General features: G+C 40.1%; 1 protein-coding gene across 7 annotated transcripts in view; it reads left to right on the top strand.

Annotated features, from left to right (window-relative positions):
- grip2b (glutamate receptor interacting protein 2b) overlaps window positions 1–18,079 on the top strand; it is a 253,256-nt gene that overhangs the window by 116,815 nt on the left and 118,362 nt on the right. For 2 of the 7 annotated variants that reach the window (XM_051415110.1, XM_051415107.1), the window contains exon 1: window positions 13,990–14,285. The exons of the other annotated variants lie outside the window; for them this stretch is intronic. In XM_051415110.1, the coding sequence (XP_051271070.1) occupies window positions 14,231–14,285 (55 nt within the window). In that variant the 5' untranslated portion in view covers window positions 13,990–14,230. Of the gene's footprint in view, window positions 1–13,989; window positions 14,286–18,079 lie in introns of those variants that run through there. 7 annotated transcript variants of the gene reach the window in all.

The raw sequence follows: 18,079 nt of genomic DNA, 5'->3' as shown, positions 1-18,079 counted from the left end.
TGAAGTGGCCACAGTAGCCTCAACTGGCACACCCCATTTCCTTTGGGCATTAAATTTGGAAAGCTAGTTTTGGTCCAGTCATCTTTAAAAGTTTGTGAATTTTAGAACCCCAACAATACATTTTTACACTTCATGCACATACTTTTTTTAACCTAACTTGAGGGAAACCACAGACAAACCTTGGTCTCTGATGTTGGTCAAACATGCTGATCCATCTATCCCTATGCCATTTGGCTATAATGGCGTCAGGCTGTTTGTCCATTAGTCAGTTGTTTGTAGTACAACTTCTAGTTGCTTGTCAGGAAAACAGAACCAGCGGTTGTTGTAAAAGCCATTAAAAACAAATTAACCATGCTTTGCAAACATTGCTTGAAACCCAAGTTTTATTTTCGGAGCGCTGGCCATCAGTTCTCTTCATTATAATAACAATGTAGTCACCAAAATAATTGTTGCATTCTGGGAACGGACAACATTGCCACAATGAAATGTCTAACGAGGCAAAGAAAGTGAGCAAAGATCAAACGTTGTTAATAATCAGTAAAAGCAACAAACCACTTTATACATATTTTATAAACTACTTTACTTGGAGGTAAACTGAAGGTGTGTGCGTCTGTAATGATGAAAATACTGCACAGTAAAACCGCTGGTGGGCACAACCACAGGAAGAACGTTAGGTCAAGGTTTAAGCAGGAACTCGGTCTGTAAACTGTGATGGATGTGCAGACAGTCTGGGTAATAGTTGTATCGTTCACCTTCGTCTTCCCTTCCTGGCGGTTTGTTTACAACCTGCCTTACCATCTGCCCCATTGAGCCTATTTTTAGTGCAGTTGTTGTGTGCTGAGAGCTCAGCTATTGCTTTGGGTTGTTTGGCGTTATATAGGGTTAGGGTTCATTGGGATCCTATGGAAAATAATCTAAAGTATGCTTGGGTTACAATTGGTATCATTAACTGTGCTGTGATCTCTGTGCTCATATCACAATACAAAATTAAACTATTGTGCTAAATAGTTTAACACTGATAAAACAGCTACAGTAGCCTCTGGACTTACCCACTCTGCTGACTCACCGGTACTCAATCAACCATGTTTTAATCTCCAAAGGTTTGTTGAGAATGTAGGCAAAATCCCAAATCCTCTCCAAAATCAATATCAAGTGGGTCGATATTTAAAAGAAGAGAATTTTAGTATTATTTAGTATTATCATCTCGTAGCTCAATACGAAGAGCAGGTTGTCCAATATCAGCAGGATTGGCAGTTGAGCAAGACCCTGAAGCCCAAGCTGCTCCCTCGCCACCCACTGCTCCCAGAATTGGTCAAATGTTTCCATTGTGACTGTTGTTGTAATGTTGTTGGTAAAAGTGTTTGGAGGAATTTTCTTGTTTTCTATTAAGTTGTTGGCTGTATATCACATTTAGCAAGGCCTGAAATTATACTGTGACATATGCTTCGTGTTGCTCCTTTGTTTATATTATTGCTATATACTTTGTAGTGTAACAGATGGTTGATTTGTATGTTAAGGGCTCTTTCCTTGTAAAGTAATTTGAAACATGAAGTGCTTTAAGATGGAAGTTTGATACTTTGATTTCCAGGTTTCATATACACCTGTAAGAATATAAATGCACCAGCTGTTAGTTTAAACTTCTTGCATCACATTGTTAAAGGGAAGCTGTCTCTTACTAGGTCAATGTACAGTATATTGCTTCTTACTTCAAACACACAAATGTGACCTACTGTACATGATGTATATTGCCTTTAACTTGACACATGAGTATGACCTACAGAATGCAAAACCAACACTTGGAATAATCAACAGGTGGAAAGTCTCAAAATAGTTTTTTATCTGTAGCACATTTTCTATCTTCTATCAGCTGATTTTTTTATATAATACAATATGTTTTGTCTTCCACATTTTGTGTTATTCTTTCTGTGCTGTTAATGCAAACCCTGCCTGCATGCCAAATTTCACTGTGACAATACATTTTTTAAATTAAAGCCATACAGTGGGGAAGCTGCAGTCCCTCAGCTCTGTTTATACACTGCTCTGTTTGGAGGAAAACAGTCTCAGACTCAGTGGGAAAGTTAAAACAGAATCTTCCCACTGCGGGAACAACACAGCTGCTGCCTTTCTCTTTCTGTGGCATTGCTGGCCCGGGGAGTGTGGTGGACTGTTGTTGCATTGTGGGATTGAAGCAGCAGTGGGTGCTGTTGCTTTCGGTTGCATCAGATGTTTAAACAGCAAAGAAATGTTTAGAGAAGACAGGACAAGTTAGATGTGGGTGGGAATAGAAGAGAGTGGAGAAAGAACTGTGGTGAGTGGGGGGTGGGGGGAGGGTGATAGCAAGGGAGAGAAGAGGGACTAAAGAAGGTGAGTTTGAGGGCATACGCAGAAAGAAGGGATGAGGAGAAGGAAGGAAGAGGAAAATACAGACAGACAAGGGAGGTAGAGGAAGGGATGGAGATGGGGAGAGGAAAATGGATGTCGGTAAAGGAGCAAGAAGAGATAATAATGGGGAATTGGTAGGAAAAAAGAATAAGGATGGACAGAGAAGACAGATCTATGTATCTATCTATCTAGATCTGTTTGTATTCATACCCATATTAGCTTTCTAATATTTGCTCGCCTCAATATCTGTGTTCTGGTCACGTTGTCTAAATGTTTGTGTAACAGTGTAACTCATAAATGAATTTGTGCAGTGTTTGGCCCTCTTTATTTACAGTGGTTTATTCTGCTTGCATGATTGAATTCTGCTGCTTTGTTGTGAGGTGCTTTGCTGTTGCTGTGTTGTTTTACAAAGTGAAGGGTGTCAATTGGCCCACAGTGCTTGGCATTATCATATCTTTTACTGGACAGGTTCCACTTGTAGCTTTTTTGCATGAAAATACTGCAGTAAAAATGTAAGATTTTGCACACCATCAAAAATAACAGCTAACAGCTTTGATCTTGCCAGTTTCTCTTCGAACAAAAAAAAAAACATAAATCACCTTAAAATAGTACTGCACCGATTAAGCAATTGCACTGATATAATATTTAAAAATTCAAGCAGCAGAACCAGTGATATCCTCTTTTATATCCCACACATTCTTATTCCTTGTCATATCCTGGCATCTACATTAGATTCTAGTGTGTTATGCTAGTAGCTGCTAATGTAGCCTTGAGCCGCTATAGAGATGAGGGGTGGGCTACAGAGGTCTGGTAAACTCAATTCTGTCGCAATTCTATTCACTTACATTCTCAGGTTTTTCAGTCTTGGTCAATCACCTAAACAATGTTGCGTTTACCTTACAAGGACCTCTAGTGGCTGTGTGTTATACACCAATCAGCCATAGCATAATGACCACCTGCCTATTGTGTAGGTCCCCTTTTGCCCCCAAAACAGCCCTGACCCTCTGAAGGTGTGCTGTGGTAACTGGCACCAAGACGTTTGCAGCAGATCCTTTAAGTCCTTTAAGTCAATGGATCGGACTTGTTTGTCCAGCACATCCCACAGAGGCTCAACTGGATTGGGATCTGGGAAATTTGGAAGCCAAGTGAACACCTTGTTGTTCCTGTACCATTTCTGCTTTGTGGCAGGGCACATTGTCCTGCTGAAAGAGGCCACATCAGTGAATACCATTTCCATGAAAGGGTGTACATGGTCTGCAACTATGTCGAGGTAGGAGGTAGGTGTCAAAGTAACATCCACATAAATGGCAGGACCCAAGGTTTCCCAGCAGAACATCGCCCAAAGCATCACAACGCCTGCTTCGACTTGCCTTCTTTCCGTACTGCATCCTGATGCCATGTGTTCCCTAGGTAAGCAACGCACATGCAAAAGAACATTTGATTTATCACACCAGGCCACCTTTTTCCATTGCTCCGTGGTCATAAGGTTATGGCTGATCGGTGTAACGGAAGGCAGAAGTTGCATGACAGTGCCACAAAGCCTTGTAAGGAGAAGTCCAGAAGACAACTATTTCCTACTGACTGTCAATGTTTCTTATAACCTATAACAGTACTTTTTGAGCCTCAATGTTTCCAATTCTTAATCATAGTGGTAGCAAATCAGATACTCCTGAATAGTTCTTGTAACAAGCAACAGCTTTGGAAGACAGTAACAAATCATTCTACCCTGGCAATCAGGGAGATCAGAAAACACTTGAAAGGCAATGATTTTGTCATTGAGTTTGTTGGGTGTGCCACAGTGTGTTGATGCTACCACTGGAGGGTGCAATCACATACTTCTCTCTGTCTCTCTCTTTCTGTCTACAATCTAAAAATGAAGAGTGCCAAGCCAAGCAGCTTTGGGATTCCCATACCTCCACACACACACACACACACACACACACACACACACACACACACACACACACACACACACACCTCCACACACCTCCACACACACACACACACACACACACACACACACACACACACACACACACACACACACACACACACACACACTCACACACACACACACACACACACACACACACACACACACACACACACACTCTCTCTCGCTCCTCAAATTCTCCTTCTTCCTTTTCTGTCCATTATGCCTCCATTATCCCCCCTCCCATCTGAATAATAAAACATGGCTGTGACTTCACCTCTTAATGGTTCACTTAGACCTTTTAACCCCAAATTTACTGAGCAGTAACTCCCTGTGGAACTGCAGGAGGAGTTCTACTTGATATGAGAATCATTTAATTTGCCAAGTACAATAAATGTACATCCGTTTTTTTTTCTTGTTGGTACAGATGCACCTGTACAAGAGAGTACTGGGGTAATTTCAAGTTCCAGCACTTACTGGTGTCTGTATCATTTGTACTTTTTAATATATGAACCTCCTGCTTTGGCTTAGAAAGAGATCCTAAATAAGTTGACAGGACTGTGTCAGTAGGGAGTGCATGGTGCAGCACCAATATGACACTGCTCAGCAGGATTAAACTTTGACCAAGTTCTTGCTTCATGTTGTTTACTTCTGATGAGTTATGGCATTCTGTGGAAGGGTTTTTCATACTGGCTTCTAGTGGCTTCTTCTGTTATAGGAAAATGAGAGGACAGGAGAGGAGTAGTATGTTAAATGTTTATTTTGTAATACCATAATTAAAATATAGGACTTCAAGAATGCCAAAATAAAAAGATAGAAAATACAGAAGAGGATAACACAAATCTTTTTAAGCAGAATTATTTGTACAAAAATACAATAAATATATAAAATGATTCAGGTATTCATAAAATGAATAAAAAAGTGTAGTTTTTATTTATTATTTTAAGAACATTTAAGAAAATGGTTCATAATAAAACATATTTTCATATAATAACAATGGTAAAGCCAATATAACCTGTTCCAGCAGCTTGTCTGATTAGATTTGTTCATGTTGAGTTCTGTCCTACTTCACATGAATTGGTTAACTTTATTCTCTATATGCTGTTTCAGTGCAGCCTTGATGTTTGATTGACATGATGATGTCACTGGATGAGGTTGGACTGAATCCGTCATCACTGCTCCCTATTGGCTGTTTTTGGTTTCCAAATATCCAACACTAATGTGATGCTGTTTTAGTGTCGAGATCTGAAGATGTGGCCTAGATTCTACACACACACACACACACACACACACATACACACGAAAACACACATCCATCCACAAATCTAGACCAAACTTGCATGTACATACACACATACACAGCCATTTGCACTCTCACAGAGCACAGACACACACAAGCAAAATACCAACATACTCACACACACACACACACACACACACACACACACACACACACACACACACACACACACACACAACACACCTACGCACCACTCTGGCATAAACAACTGCATAGATGCATGAGGCTGTATGTGTGTGTGTATGTTGGCACGGGTCTGCGAACACTAAGCCTCTTGCTGTGAGATTAGCACTAATTTCCATTTCTGCCAAAACTGAAGAAGAAGAGCAGGGGAGGAAGAAAGAGAAAGATGAAGAGGGGTGACCCCAAATCAGATATTTTATAAAAAGAGAAGGAAAGTCAGAAATCAACAAGTTCTCATCAAATACCATTTGATTTGATTGAGAACATTTTGTCAGATACGCTCATACAGAACCACAAGGTACCCTTTATCATCTGTATGAGATGCCTTTTTAACATGTGATTAATGTTATGAAATGGTTGCAGTTTGGTTAGGTTTAGGCAATAAAACTACTTGGTTAGGTTTCGGAAAACATCCTGATTTGGGATAAATAAGTAATTAAGTAAGTTATATGATACAAGTCATGTTGCCAAAATAACGGCAGTAGTAACGTTATGAAACATAAAATTTCAAAAAAGATTTCAGCGTTGGTTTTGGGTTTTACACGGGACACAAACCCTGGTCTCCCGGACTTCCCTGAAGTCTCTTGTTTTTTTTACTCATCATCACCCAAGCCACCTCCTTACGCTGACTTGCTCTTTACGTTACATCACCTGTCACAGAGGGGTCACACTGAAGTTAGATGACAGCCTGCTGTGTCTCAAACTGCTCTGGAGGATACCTTGCACGTCTGTATGGAGATGCTAAGGGACGTGACAAAACGGCGGCATTTGATGCCCTGGGAATGAGAACAGGCTATCATCCAGGATTTCAGTATTCAGTATGATATGTGTTTAACCTGTGTGTGTGTGTGTGTGTGTGTGAAAGGTGAATGTACCAGCAATCACAGTAAGAACAATCTCATAATAATGATCTATTGCAAACTTTCATCATCTGGTGTGTAGGCCTATGTGTGTATTTGCACATTTTTGCATCATATTTGGTGTTGTGTGTTATGTGTCTTTGTGTGTCTATAAAGATACTGTATCCGCCTGTGTGTGAGTGCGTGTGTGTGTGTATTTTCACACAGAAGATTAAGCTAATGAGAACAGAGCAGAGCTAATCCAGCCTCAGCACTCATTCTCTGATGCCTTATACAGACCTCACACAATGTGTGTGTGTGTGTGTGTGTGTGCGTGGGTTTGTAGTGGCATGAGGGCCGTAGTAAGCGATGTGTGACTTCCCACCACAAAGTCCTCATTAAGTTTTAGGGCAGCAAACAGCTTTGTAATTAAAATCCACCACAACAGATTGTACAGTAGAGAACCTAATTACTCTATGATAATCAATAAGATAAACACAACATGCAAACTGCTGATCCTACACTTCTGCACTTACAGAATTTACAGCATTATTGTTGAGTTCCAATAACTTGTCCATATGTCCATATTTGTCCACAAAATGTCCCAAAAGCCATTTTGTCACAATTGCTGTTCTTTTTCTGCTCTGCACTAACCACAGATCACCTGTTATTCTGTCATCTTTTGGAAAGTTGGCTTGTCGAAGTAATTATCTTTATTTTGATGGCACCACTTTTAATTATGCCGGTGGGCTTTGGATTTCATCGGAAGCTGCATTTTTTTTAAATGTCCAAATCTGGATAAGGAAAGTGACTATTTCTATCCACTGTGTATTTCATTCTAAGATTTACATGACACACACATTTGTGAGCCAACAACTGCGTTAAGTATAGAACAGGAACCCTCGGCTGGTTATCTGCCAGAACTCCTGTTAATGTAACTGCCAGAATTCGCCAGGATTTGGCTGCTGAGCGGAGGTCATTTTTCACCCTGCAGAAATCAATATTTGTATCCTCCGTCTCTTGCATAAACCATGCTGTGAACTCCAGGTCACATTAACTTAGAGCAATAGATGTCGGATTTTGTCTACTGTACTGGTCTGAGGGATTTAACTGAACAAGCTTAGACTTGACATTACAGGGTCTCACAGGGGATGCCCAGCACATCAGCATTGTGCAGTATGTGTCAGTTCAACTCATATCTTCAAAAAGGGGTCACTTAACTTAGCTTCCTTGAATGTTTTACTCTTAGAGTGCTGTGTTCTTGTTTTATGTATCAAATAAGAAGATGGAGGAGGGGGAAGGTGCACATCCAACACATCTAACCCCAGTTAGTGCAGTTGCAGGAGGAAAGGACCAGGAAAATGTGTATAAAGTTTTCAATTTACTGTGGAATAAAAGGAAAGTAACCTTTCCCAACCAAGAATGTTATTGTTATGTTAATATACACATACACTATTTTAGCCAATTATTTTTGTCAACTATGATGTACCCTTGAACTGTAGATGGGTAGGAACCAGACCATTTACCAAAATGTCCCAGATTGAATTTATCAGGCTGGTGGTAATCCGTGTAACCCTCCAGACATCTATTTCACACTGTATTGAATTATGTGTACTGAGCAGCCATATTGGCTTCTTGTTATACTCTGTGGACTATGCTGCTGTGATGATTTATTAACCACGCTTTGGACTGTTAGTTCCTGCTCTGCTCATCTGCATTGTGTGTACCGGTTTCAACAGTTGCTGCTTTCTCAAAGGTTTGAGCTTTATGTCTGCCAGCACTGTTCTGTTATTATGTGCTGCATTGCAATTGAGTCGTTGACTTCTATTCTATACATTCAGGGAAAGAAATGGACATAGACTGGAGCTGCACGCTTCTCAAATGCTGTTCAGCTGCCAAAGTGGAAGCTCAAATAGGTAAAATAATTAAAAATCACCAGCACTGGGTTGTTGAACAGTGGTTTTACTTATCTGTACTTTAATAGCGTTCTTCATGTGTTCTTTTGTGATTACATAGAGCTTTGGACTCCTGGTCACATTAGCTTCGTGCAACACATCACACTGATTTTGTTCTTTGTGTATTGTGCAGTATGGACCAATTAATTGAACAAGCATGGTGTTACAGTGGCTTGCTGTTCTGCACATCTGCACTCCGAGTGTGTTGAAGGGTGATAAAGTGTTCTTGCTACGCAGCAGTGCTGTGATTAATAACTCTGCTGAACACACACACAAGAGAATCTAACACAAGAAAATGATGCAGTTGCATTCTGCAAAGCCCCTGTATGTGTTTAACTTAAACGACTTTCATCAACTTCCTGCTCGTCTCTCTGTTCGAAGTTATCTATGTTTCCTTTCCACCTAGCAAATTTGAACCATTCTTGATCAAATGCTGACTGTCTTGAAGGAGGATGGGGAATAAAGAGCATCACATACATATCTCGTAGAGGTTGGGTGTTCAAAGCCTCTTACTTTGACACTGGAGGCCACAGTTTGAACCACATTGGTTTCTTTTAGGTTTGACCATGATCTTGTTCTAACTTTATCATAGTTGCCTAGACATAACCAAACTGTAACTATACAAACAGCATGTCAGACAAAACATTGTGCTCATACTTTGGTTCTCTCATATCTCCTCGTCACCCAGTCCTTTTTCTCTGGTTTAGACATCGGCTGTATAAAAGTAGTGTGTGAATGTGAAGTGTATCACATTTCTTCAGCTTAGTTTTACTCCATATTTTTCCTGTGCTTTACCGTGCCCCCCTGCAGTGGATCTCTGCGGTGCCCAACCCACAGTTTTAGAAACAATACTCGAAGGACTTGGCTGTTAATTTTTTCCAGTAGGTACATTTTGTTTTAAGCTTGTTTTTTGCTTGCATTAGCATCCAAATGAATCATAATAGCGTGTGCTATGCTAACTGTTCCTGGCCTGGGGGGGCTATGTATCAAGGCTACCCCATGCATCAAAGCTGAGTCTTTGCTGCAGTGGCCACAACTTCGAATCCGACCTGTGGCCCTATGCTGCGTGTCATCCTCGCTCTCTCCCCCACTTTCCTGTCAACCCCCCCCCCAAAAAAAAAAAAAAAACCAGGCCGGGCTGGTTTTATTTCATGTTACATGCTAGAGCAGTCTCACTGGAAGAGCTGGGCGTCTTAGCCAAGGCGGCATACAACCCTCAAACCTTCCGTCACTTCTGCCAAACCAAGATGCCGTCGGCCAAAATAACACACTTGAGGCTTGAAATCAGTTGTCCATAAACCAACGGGTGACGCCACTGTGGTTACGTCTACTTCTTTTATACAGTGTCTGGTTTTAGAGCTTTTATTATTTAATTCTCTCCCTTTTTTCAAGTCTTGTGTGTATGTTTTTTTGTGTGTTGTTGTGTAGGCTGATGTTTGTGTGGATACTTTTCCAGTGCTCTCTGCTCATGTATAAGTGTGTGTGTTTTTGTGTGGTGTGTGTGGGTGTATTCTTTGCCTGCAGTTTTCTAAGGATGTGCGTATAGCAGTGCTTGTGTATGTGTATGACGCACAATCTGTGTTTATGTGTGTGTTTGACGTAGAGGCAAAAAAAGAGGGGCTTTACAACTTAATGCCTTTGTGAGTCCTGTTTGTGTTTGACAAAAAGAAGAAAAATAGGATTTAGATTAATTTTCTTTGATTATTGTATAGCTGCATTTGTGTGCGCATACATGCATTTGTGTGTAATAGAATATATCACATATGTACAGTATGTGTGTATGTGAAAAATGAAGTGGAGGAGGGTGCCAGAGAATGAGATTCATAAATAACTACTTATATCTCCCTAGGGGTCCTGCAGGAAGCTTCTATCTCTTCCAGTTCGGGTTTTTCTGTTCTGTTTGGTACTCTCTTTTCTGTTTACTTGGGTTGGTTTTATAGCCAAGCAGTTACCATAGCATCACTCTGATGCCAGTGTACAAGTGAAAAAAAACCCCATTAAAAAACAGGTCAGCTTCTTCTTTTTCACAAGTCATTATGGTCTCATTTACCAGTTTCAAGTCTTCCAGTTATTGTCCTGAAGAATTATTTCTTTATTAACAAGATAATATAATTTACAGTATATAAGGGTGTGTCTTCTGGTGGGTGGGTCTTGATCGACAGCTGTGATTGACAGGTTGTTTACTTGCTGCTGGATTTGCAGTGGCTGTCCTATTCACTTATTCACTGTCTATATAACAGACCATTAATTTGTGTTTTGCAGTTTGTGGTTAAGCACTTTTATTAATAAGCCTCACTGTGTGACTTGAGTGAGAGAAGCTGTGTGATGTGTGTATTGGTTCATTTATACATTAAATAGCAGGATTGGTTGACATTTTGAATGACATTTAAAAGTACATGGGCATTATCATCATAATAATAAAAAAGCCTGTCTCCTTGGTGCTCTTCCTCTGTCTGATTTGCCAATGAATGGGCCTGTGTTCTGTTATTTGCTCAATGCTCTAACAGATTTTTTATTTTACTTTGAAATGACACAGTGACTTTGATATCAAATAATAACATATAAGTGTTCCTACTACAAAACCCACTGAGAATTAACACCAAAATCTACAGCTGCACAGCAACTTTTTTTGCATTTGTAAACTGTGTCCCAGTTGAAGGACTGGGTGCTTTGAGGTTGTGTCCTACAAAACCAACACCTCAGCAATGAAGAAAAGCAAATTATGTGTTGCTCTCAATCTTTTCAAATATTATTTTCTTCAGATTTTATGTGCACATGCATCTAAAAGTTTATTGTGAACAAGATTATGTTGTGACAGCTCAGGAAGTACTTCAGATACACCCCTGTCTCTTTCACTGTTAATTACTTATTTCTAAATATAAGTTTTGAAGGAAAAATAATGTCAGTCTAATTATTTTTTCTGTCAATACAATAAAGAAATGAATAAACATTAAATAACGTATCTGGCAAGACATGATGTATGTTTATTATTTCATTTAACCAAAATGACAATTCATTAACTCGAACCAAAGCCAAACCCAACCACAGATGGAACTCAGGATGCGTTTAACAGGAGTAGAAGATAGGCATAGAGGTACACAGGAATATTGTTGTATTTTATTCTCTTGCAACTATATTTTAAATTTAAAATAACCAGGCTGGTAAATAGACGTACTGTACCTAAAATAGACTGTTGCTAGGATGTAGGTCCATTCAGTATCACTGTAACACTGAGCTGAACCCCTCAGCCTCTTACTCGAAACCTCTGCTGCTTCCTCCCAAGACAACTAACGTATTAGTTCATTTGTTTGCAGAAATTCTGTTGCTATTTGCCAAACATAATGAATATCATGTAACAAGGTGTGTTTCAATCAACATGACATCTCTCTTCCCTTCTCTTCTCTCATTTCTTTATATTCCCCCATCCCTACTCGTCATCGCCACTCTTTCTTTAGCCGTTACTTGTCATCTCTCCTTTTCCACCTCTCTCTGAGCAACCTCTCATCTGTCCTGTTTTCATCCTCCATAATCTCTGTCTCCCCTCTCATCACACCGCAACTAAACAGCTTTAGTCTTCGCTTCACTTCTCCCCTCTCCTTATTCCACCTGTTTTTTTCCACCCTGCTCCTCTTTCATTCTCTCCCCTTGTTCTCCCCTCATGTTTCTCTCATCTGTTGTTCTTTCTCTTCTCAGCCCCCTTCCTCATCTGTGTCGTGTTCTCTTTACTTCCTCTTGCTCTCTCTTCCTCCTTGCTTTTCTTAATTCTCCTCTCTTTTTCAGCCTTCCGTCTTTCTCCTCTCCCCTTCTTCCACTGCTCCCTTTTCAACACCCTTCACCTCCTTCTCCTCCTCTTTCACCCCCTCCCATCATATCTCTATTCTTCGCTCCCTCTGCTGAGCCAAGCCATTTGCTGCTTTGATCTCTCTGGTATTTTGCTATAGCTTACCCTTCAACCTCCCTCCACCCCCTCAACACTGTTACCATGACACTGAGAGAGAGAGAGAGAGAGAGAGAGAGAGAGAGAGAAAGAAAGAGAGAGAAAGAAAGAAAGAGAGAGAGAGATTGTAAGAATTTGGAGTCCCGCAGAACTCGAGAGGTTAAATTGAGAGAAAAAGAGCGAGTGAGGAGATTAGTGTTGGGGGCGAGAGACAACAACAGAGAAAACAACAACAAGACAGAGAGAGAGAGAGGAGAGAGTTTGAGGAACAGCCCAGAGAGAGAGAGAAGTTGACAAGCCATGTTATTCTTCCTGCAAAGAAGTGAAACAGATCAAGTAAATGATCACTGAAGAGAAGAAAACAAGCTTTTCATTTTGTTTTTATTGTCAGCGGAAAATGAGAGGAGACAAAGAAAGAAAATCAGTTTAAGATTGATTGAGTCAATTTAAAACTGATTTCAGACCAACTTGAAATAAAAAACCTTGACATTGCTTTCATTTGAATAGAGCCATTTCATCGGGTGCCAACACTCAGGGCTCCGGTAAAAGCATGTATGGTAGGGAGGTTACGTTCACGAACAACAATTTCTTAGTATGAACGAAAGGAAGAGGGCTGTTTATATTACTGTTCCCAAATTTCACTGCCAAGCCTAAATCCATTTCTCTTTATGTTTAGAATACTTAGTTAATTCACTGACAAAACAACTGTTGTAACATTTCACTCCGAACCACAAAATGTTAACTTAATGGTACCGCTGGATGGAAAGTCTGATATTTACCAGTTACAAGTTAATCCTCTGGGAACCATGAATGTATGTGTCAAACTTGGTGTCAGTCCGTCCAGAGATGTTGCAATATGTTTCTGGATTATTAAATGTTTTGACCTGCTGCTGGTACTAGATGAAAAGTTGGGTATTTACCAAAGGTATTCAGATTCATCCTCTGTAGACCCTGCATGTCTGTACCGAATTTCATAGAAAATCCATCCTATATTTGATGAGATAATTTAGTCTGGACCAAAGTGGAGGACTGACCAACTGACCAACCAACTAACCAACCACCCAGAGCCCTAAAAAGAGTGAAGGATTCCTAGAGGAAATAATAATGAAAATGGAAAGCTACAAAAATAATAAGAACAAAATAATGAGAGACATAAAAGAAAGAGAAAAACAGTATAACAATGAAGAAAAAGACACAACAATAAAAGAGAGGATCAGGAGTAAAGACAAGATAGCATGCAGAAGGAGAAAGAGAGGCAGGTAAGAGGAAAGAAGTAAAACCAAAGCAGAAAACAGGCAACACAGAGGAAGAACGAGTGTGAGTAAGAGAGAGAGAGAGAGAGAGAGAGAGAGAGAGGGAGGCAGCTTAAATTCACACTACTTCCCACACACAAAGAGAGAGAGAGAAAAAAACAACAAGAGTGAGAGACAGAGGTGAAAGACACACAGATAGAGAGAGAGAGGGGACTGTGTAATCACTTCTCCCCTTCAGAGAAAAAGGACTCGCTTGCTCTCTCTCTCTTTCCTGTCTTCGCCATGTGACTGGCCAGCGCTCCAATACCGCTCTTTTTCACTCCCTCCCTCTCTCTCTCTCTCTCTCATCCTTCACTCGGCTCACACTATGTCTGACTGAGGAGGAAGAAGAGGAAAAAGGAGAGGAAGAAAGCAGGAAGAAGATAAAGAGAAGATAAAGAGAGAGAGGATGTTCTCTGTTTCGCTTAAGTGCCGCTTAGGGGTCATCAGACGCCGAATAAAGGGTACAGTGTGTGTGTGTGTGTGTGTGTGTGTGAGAGAAAGAGACTACTGCCAACTATGCTGTGTGTGTGTGTGTGTGTGTGACAACTGTACGCTGCTCTGTGTGGTTTTTGATGTTTGTTGGATCACATCTTTGATGTGTTTGATTTTTAATGCATTCATATTTGTATCTTTCTATAGAAGTGTGTATGTGTGTATTGTTGTGTGTAACAGTTATGTGTGTTTGCGTGTCAGTCCCTGCAAGTGTAAATGTTTGTGTGTATACATATCTGTGTGCATTTGCAGTAAATCTGTACATGCATTTCTGTGTATGTGTGTGTGTGTGTGTGTGTGGTGTGTGTGCCATAAGGCAAGCATAATGCCTACCTCCTGATGATGTTGTCATTTTATTTTCCCATCTGTCCTCCCTTCTTTCTCCTTCTTCTCTTTCTCTTTCTTCTTGATAGTCTTTCAAAGGCTGAATGTCCACAGGAAGCCGCACAAACTCTGAATGAGCTTTGCGTTTAGACTGAAAGAAGAAGGTCTTATTCTCCTCTCAGCGAGTCAGTTTGATTTTCTTGATGCGAGTAAATAAAGCATCTTGGCTGGTGTTAGGAGACATAAACTACTTTTAGTTTTCTTCCTGTACAGTGAGACCTGCTGACCAGTTACACAACAGGTGGGGTTTCTGTGTCTAGGTGAATTTAGATTGTTTGACGTGAATGCGATCTTCATGTGCAAGTCTTTAATATGGAAACTTCAGCTCTTCAGACAGTTGTTTTCTTTGGGGTGAATGAAGGGTTTCAGGTTAGGGAGATGTGCTTGAGCAGCTTGTTTGATGTTTGGTTTGCAATGGCTGCAAGTTTCTAAAGAAGGGGACACTAAAGGGAAGTTTAAGTGAAGTGAGAGACACATTTTGATGCAGGTTTAATGTCTGTTTTAGCTATGAAACCTGGTCATCATGAGGTGAATCATGATGTGCGCTCACTGTCTGAAACTCACTGACATTGTGGTCTCTTCATACTTGCTAACAGAGTAGAGACAATCGTTAACATAACTTTTTTTCCAATGTTGGCATACAGTAGTGGTTAATGCAGGTATAAATGCAAATTATGTTGCATGTGTTAAATACATTTTTTTTTATCATACATGCTTACTAAAACAGACTGTATGGTGCATATTGTGGAAAGTGATGGACATAATGGTGACAGCTGAGCATATGTGTGTGTGTGTGTGTGAGAGAGAGAGAGAGAGAGAGAGAGAGAGAGAGAGAAAGAAAGAGAGAAAGAGAGAGGTAGTATTTCTTTAGTGGGCTGTCTGGATGAGTGCCAATTCTTAAACTTTTATGACTGGAGTATATGAAGCTCATGACTCTTGTTTTATTCAACAAATTTACTAAATTAAGTGAAATGAAGCAGGAGAAGATGTTTATTATTTATCACTAGAATTTGAGTATTAAAATTAAATTACCGAAGTAAAAGGCAACCAGGTAATAATCCCAGGGAAATCTGTGTCATTTGCAAAGTAGTCCACAAGTTTTTTTGTTTTGTTTTCCAGATTAAATTTCCTAAACAAATCCCCAGTAATTGCCACAGTGTGGAGTGATATAATGATTATTACTGACAAAATCACAGTTATCTCATGGAAGAAGGAGGAGAGCCAAATAATCGGCACAAACTATGACAACAGTACAACATAAAAAAAGCTATTATATAAACATTACTTCCCATGAAAAATGCATGAAGAGCAACTTCACTGCAGAGATAAACAACACTCAAATCTTGTATTTGTTTCATATTTAATGTTTCAAATAAAAAAATAGTTAAATAGTCCTGCAGATTTTCACATTCAAGGATTTGAACTAGCAACCTTGTAGTCACACTGCAACCAATAATAGTGGGAAACAGACATGATCATTTTTGGGCCAATTATTTTCATCGGGTTTCAAGTTCCTTCACCTTTAGCTGTCTCTGTGATGTTACCCACATCTACAATCACTATCTCATCCAAATGTATTGTGTTTCCTCAATCTCTTAATCTTATTCTATTGGACGCCCTGTCGTCCATTCCTCCCTATTTACTCTGTTGTTCAATATGTGCTCCTATTGATCTCTTAATACTACAAACATTCAGTGTATTGTTCCTGTATGTGAATTACCATAACATTGCAGCAGATACAGTAGTGCTCTACCTGCCTCTCATTACTGCAGCAGGGGGCAGCTCAATGTGGGTTAGCTGTGTCTAATGTTTCATATATGACATAGGTTGGGAGTGAATGGGTTTTTTATGTTTGTGCAGTGGTGGTGGTGGTGGTGGTGGTGTGTGTGTGTGTGTGTGTGTGTGTGTGTGTGAGACAGAGAGAGTGAGATGCATGGTTCGTTGCCAGTGGAGCTTGGGGCCAGTTTGTTGTGTATGTACGTTTGTTGTTGTGTGTGTGTGTTGATTGATCTTCAAATATCTGCAAGCTGTTGGGACCACTAAATCTCTCTCTCTCTGTGTGTGTGTGTCTCTCTCTCTATATCTATCTCTCTTTCTTTCTCTACTTACTGACTTTCTTTATAAATGAGGCCACTGCTCACAGTATGTGGCATGTTTGTGTGTGTGCGTGTGGGGCGTGTTTATGTGGCTGAGAGAGCAGGTGACGTGTATCCACATGATCTGTGTGTAAAGTATGTATGTTTGTGAGTTTGTGTGTGTTTTGGCATGTTAGTGAAGAGTCCATATGTGCGAGAAATGTTTCATTAAACACTGCGTCTTTACAGTTTGACAGTTTGTGTGTGTGTGTGTGTGTGTGTAGATGAATGGTGTTTAGTCTCAGAGGAGAGAAAAGTGTGTAACAGAGGACGTGGCTGGAAGCTGCAGCTGAATACAAATCATCATTCGTCTCTCTTTTCACTGTTTAGCATTTCACTGAAGTTTCATCAACAGTAGCTCACATCCAGTCTACAAGTCGCTACTTTCCTCAAATCCAAAGAAATTAGAACAATTACCTAAATTATCAAATGACCTCAAACAGAAGTCCTTTTCTGTTTTCTGTTCTGCGGTCCCAATCATTGCAGGTTCGACATTTTGGGAAAAATGCTTATTTGCTTTCTTGCCGAGAATTAGTTAAAGCCACTCTGACACCTGTTAAATATAAAGCTAAGACAAGAGACACATAGACTGGAAAGAGCTAGCCAGGCTCATTTGATATACTCGTACAAAAACCAAAGCATTAAAATGTCAGTTTACTGCTTTACGGGGGGGGTGGGTGTTATATAAAAGTCCATCTCGTGTCTCTAAGCAGCTGCCAGGCAACCAATGGAAACTAGATTGAGTGACTGGTCCTGGCCAAGAAATAGTCCTGCACACAAAATTGCAATTTGTCACTTCTACACTGTAGACTAGTTTTTGTTCACATTACACAACTTGTACAAAAGTGAGCTTTAGAGGTGCTGGTAGGCAGATTCTGTTAACTTTGGACAGAGCCAGGCTAGCTGTTTCCCCCTGGTTATAGTCTTTGCGATAAGCTATGTTAGCCAGCTGCTGGAAGTAGCTTGCTTTTTAGTGTGAAGATATAAAATGGGTAGCACTGAGAAAGGACAGTCGTTGCATGAGGTTGCTTGTCAGGAAAACACGAACATAGGTTGTTGTAAGCATCTGAAGCATAACACAGACTAGTATACCCCTGTCAGCACCAGTACATTCAGCTTTTGCAAAGGGGGAGAAAAAAAATCATATTTAAGTGTTTTCTAAAAGTTTGGCTTTTTTCAAACTTCTTTTAAAGTGTATGGGAGAGAGAAAGATGCCTTCACTAGCAACACAGCAACAAGCAACA

Source organism: Dicentrarchus labrax, unplaced genomic scaffold (assembly GCF_905237075.1).
Source record: "Dicentrarchus labrax unplaced genomic scaffold, dlabrax2021, whole genome shotgun sequence".
NCBI classification, from domain to species: domain Eukaryota; kingdom Metazoa; phylum Chordata; class Actinopteri; family Moronidae; genus Dicentrarchus; species Dicentrarchus labrax.
The sequence above is the reverse complement of the archived record's forward strand: the minus strand, read 5'-3'. Positions and strand labels throughout refer to the sequence as shown.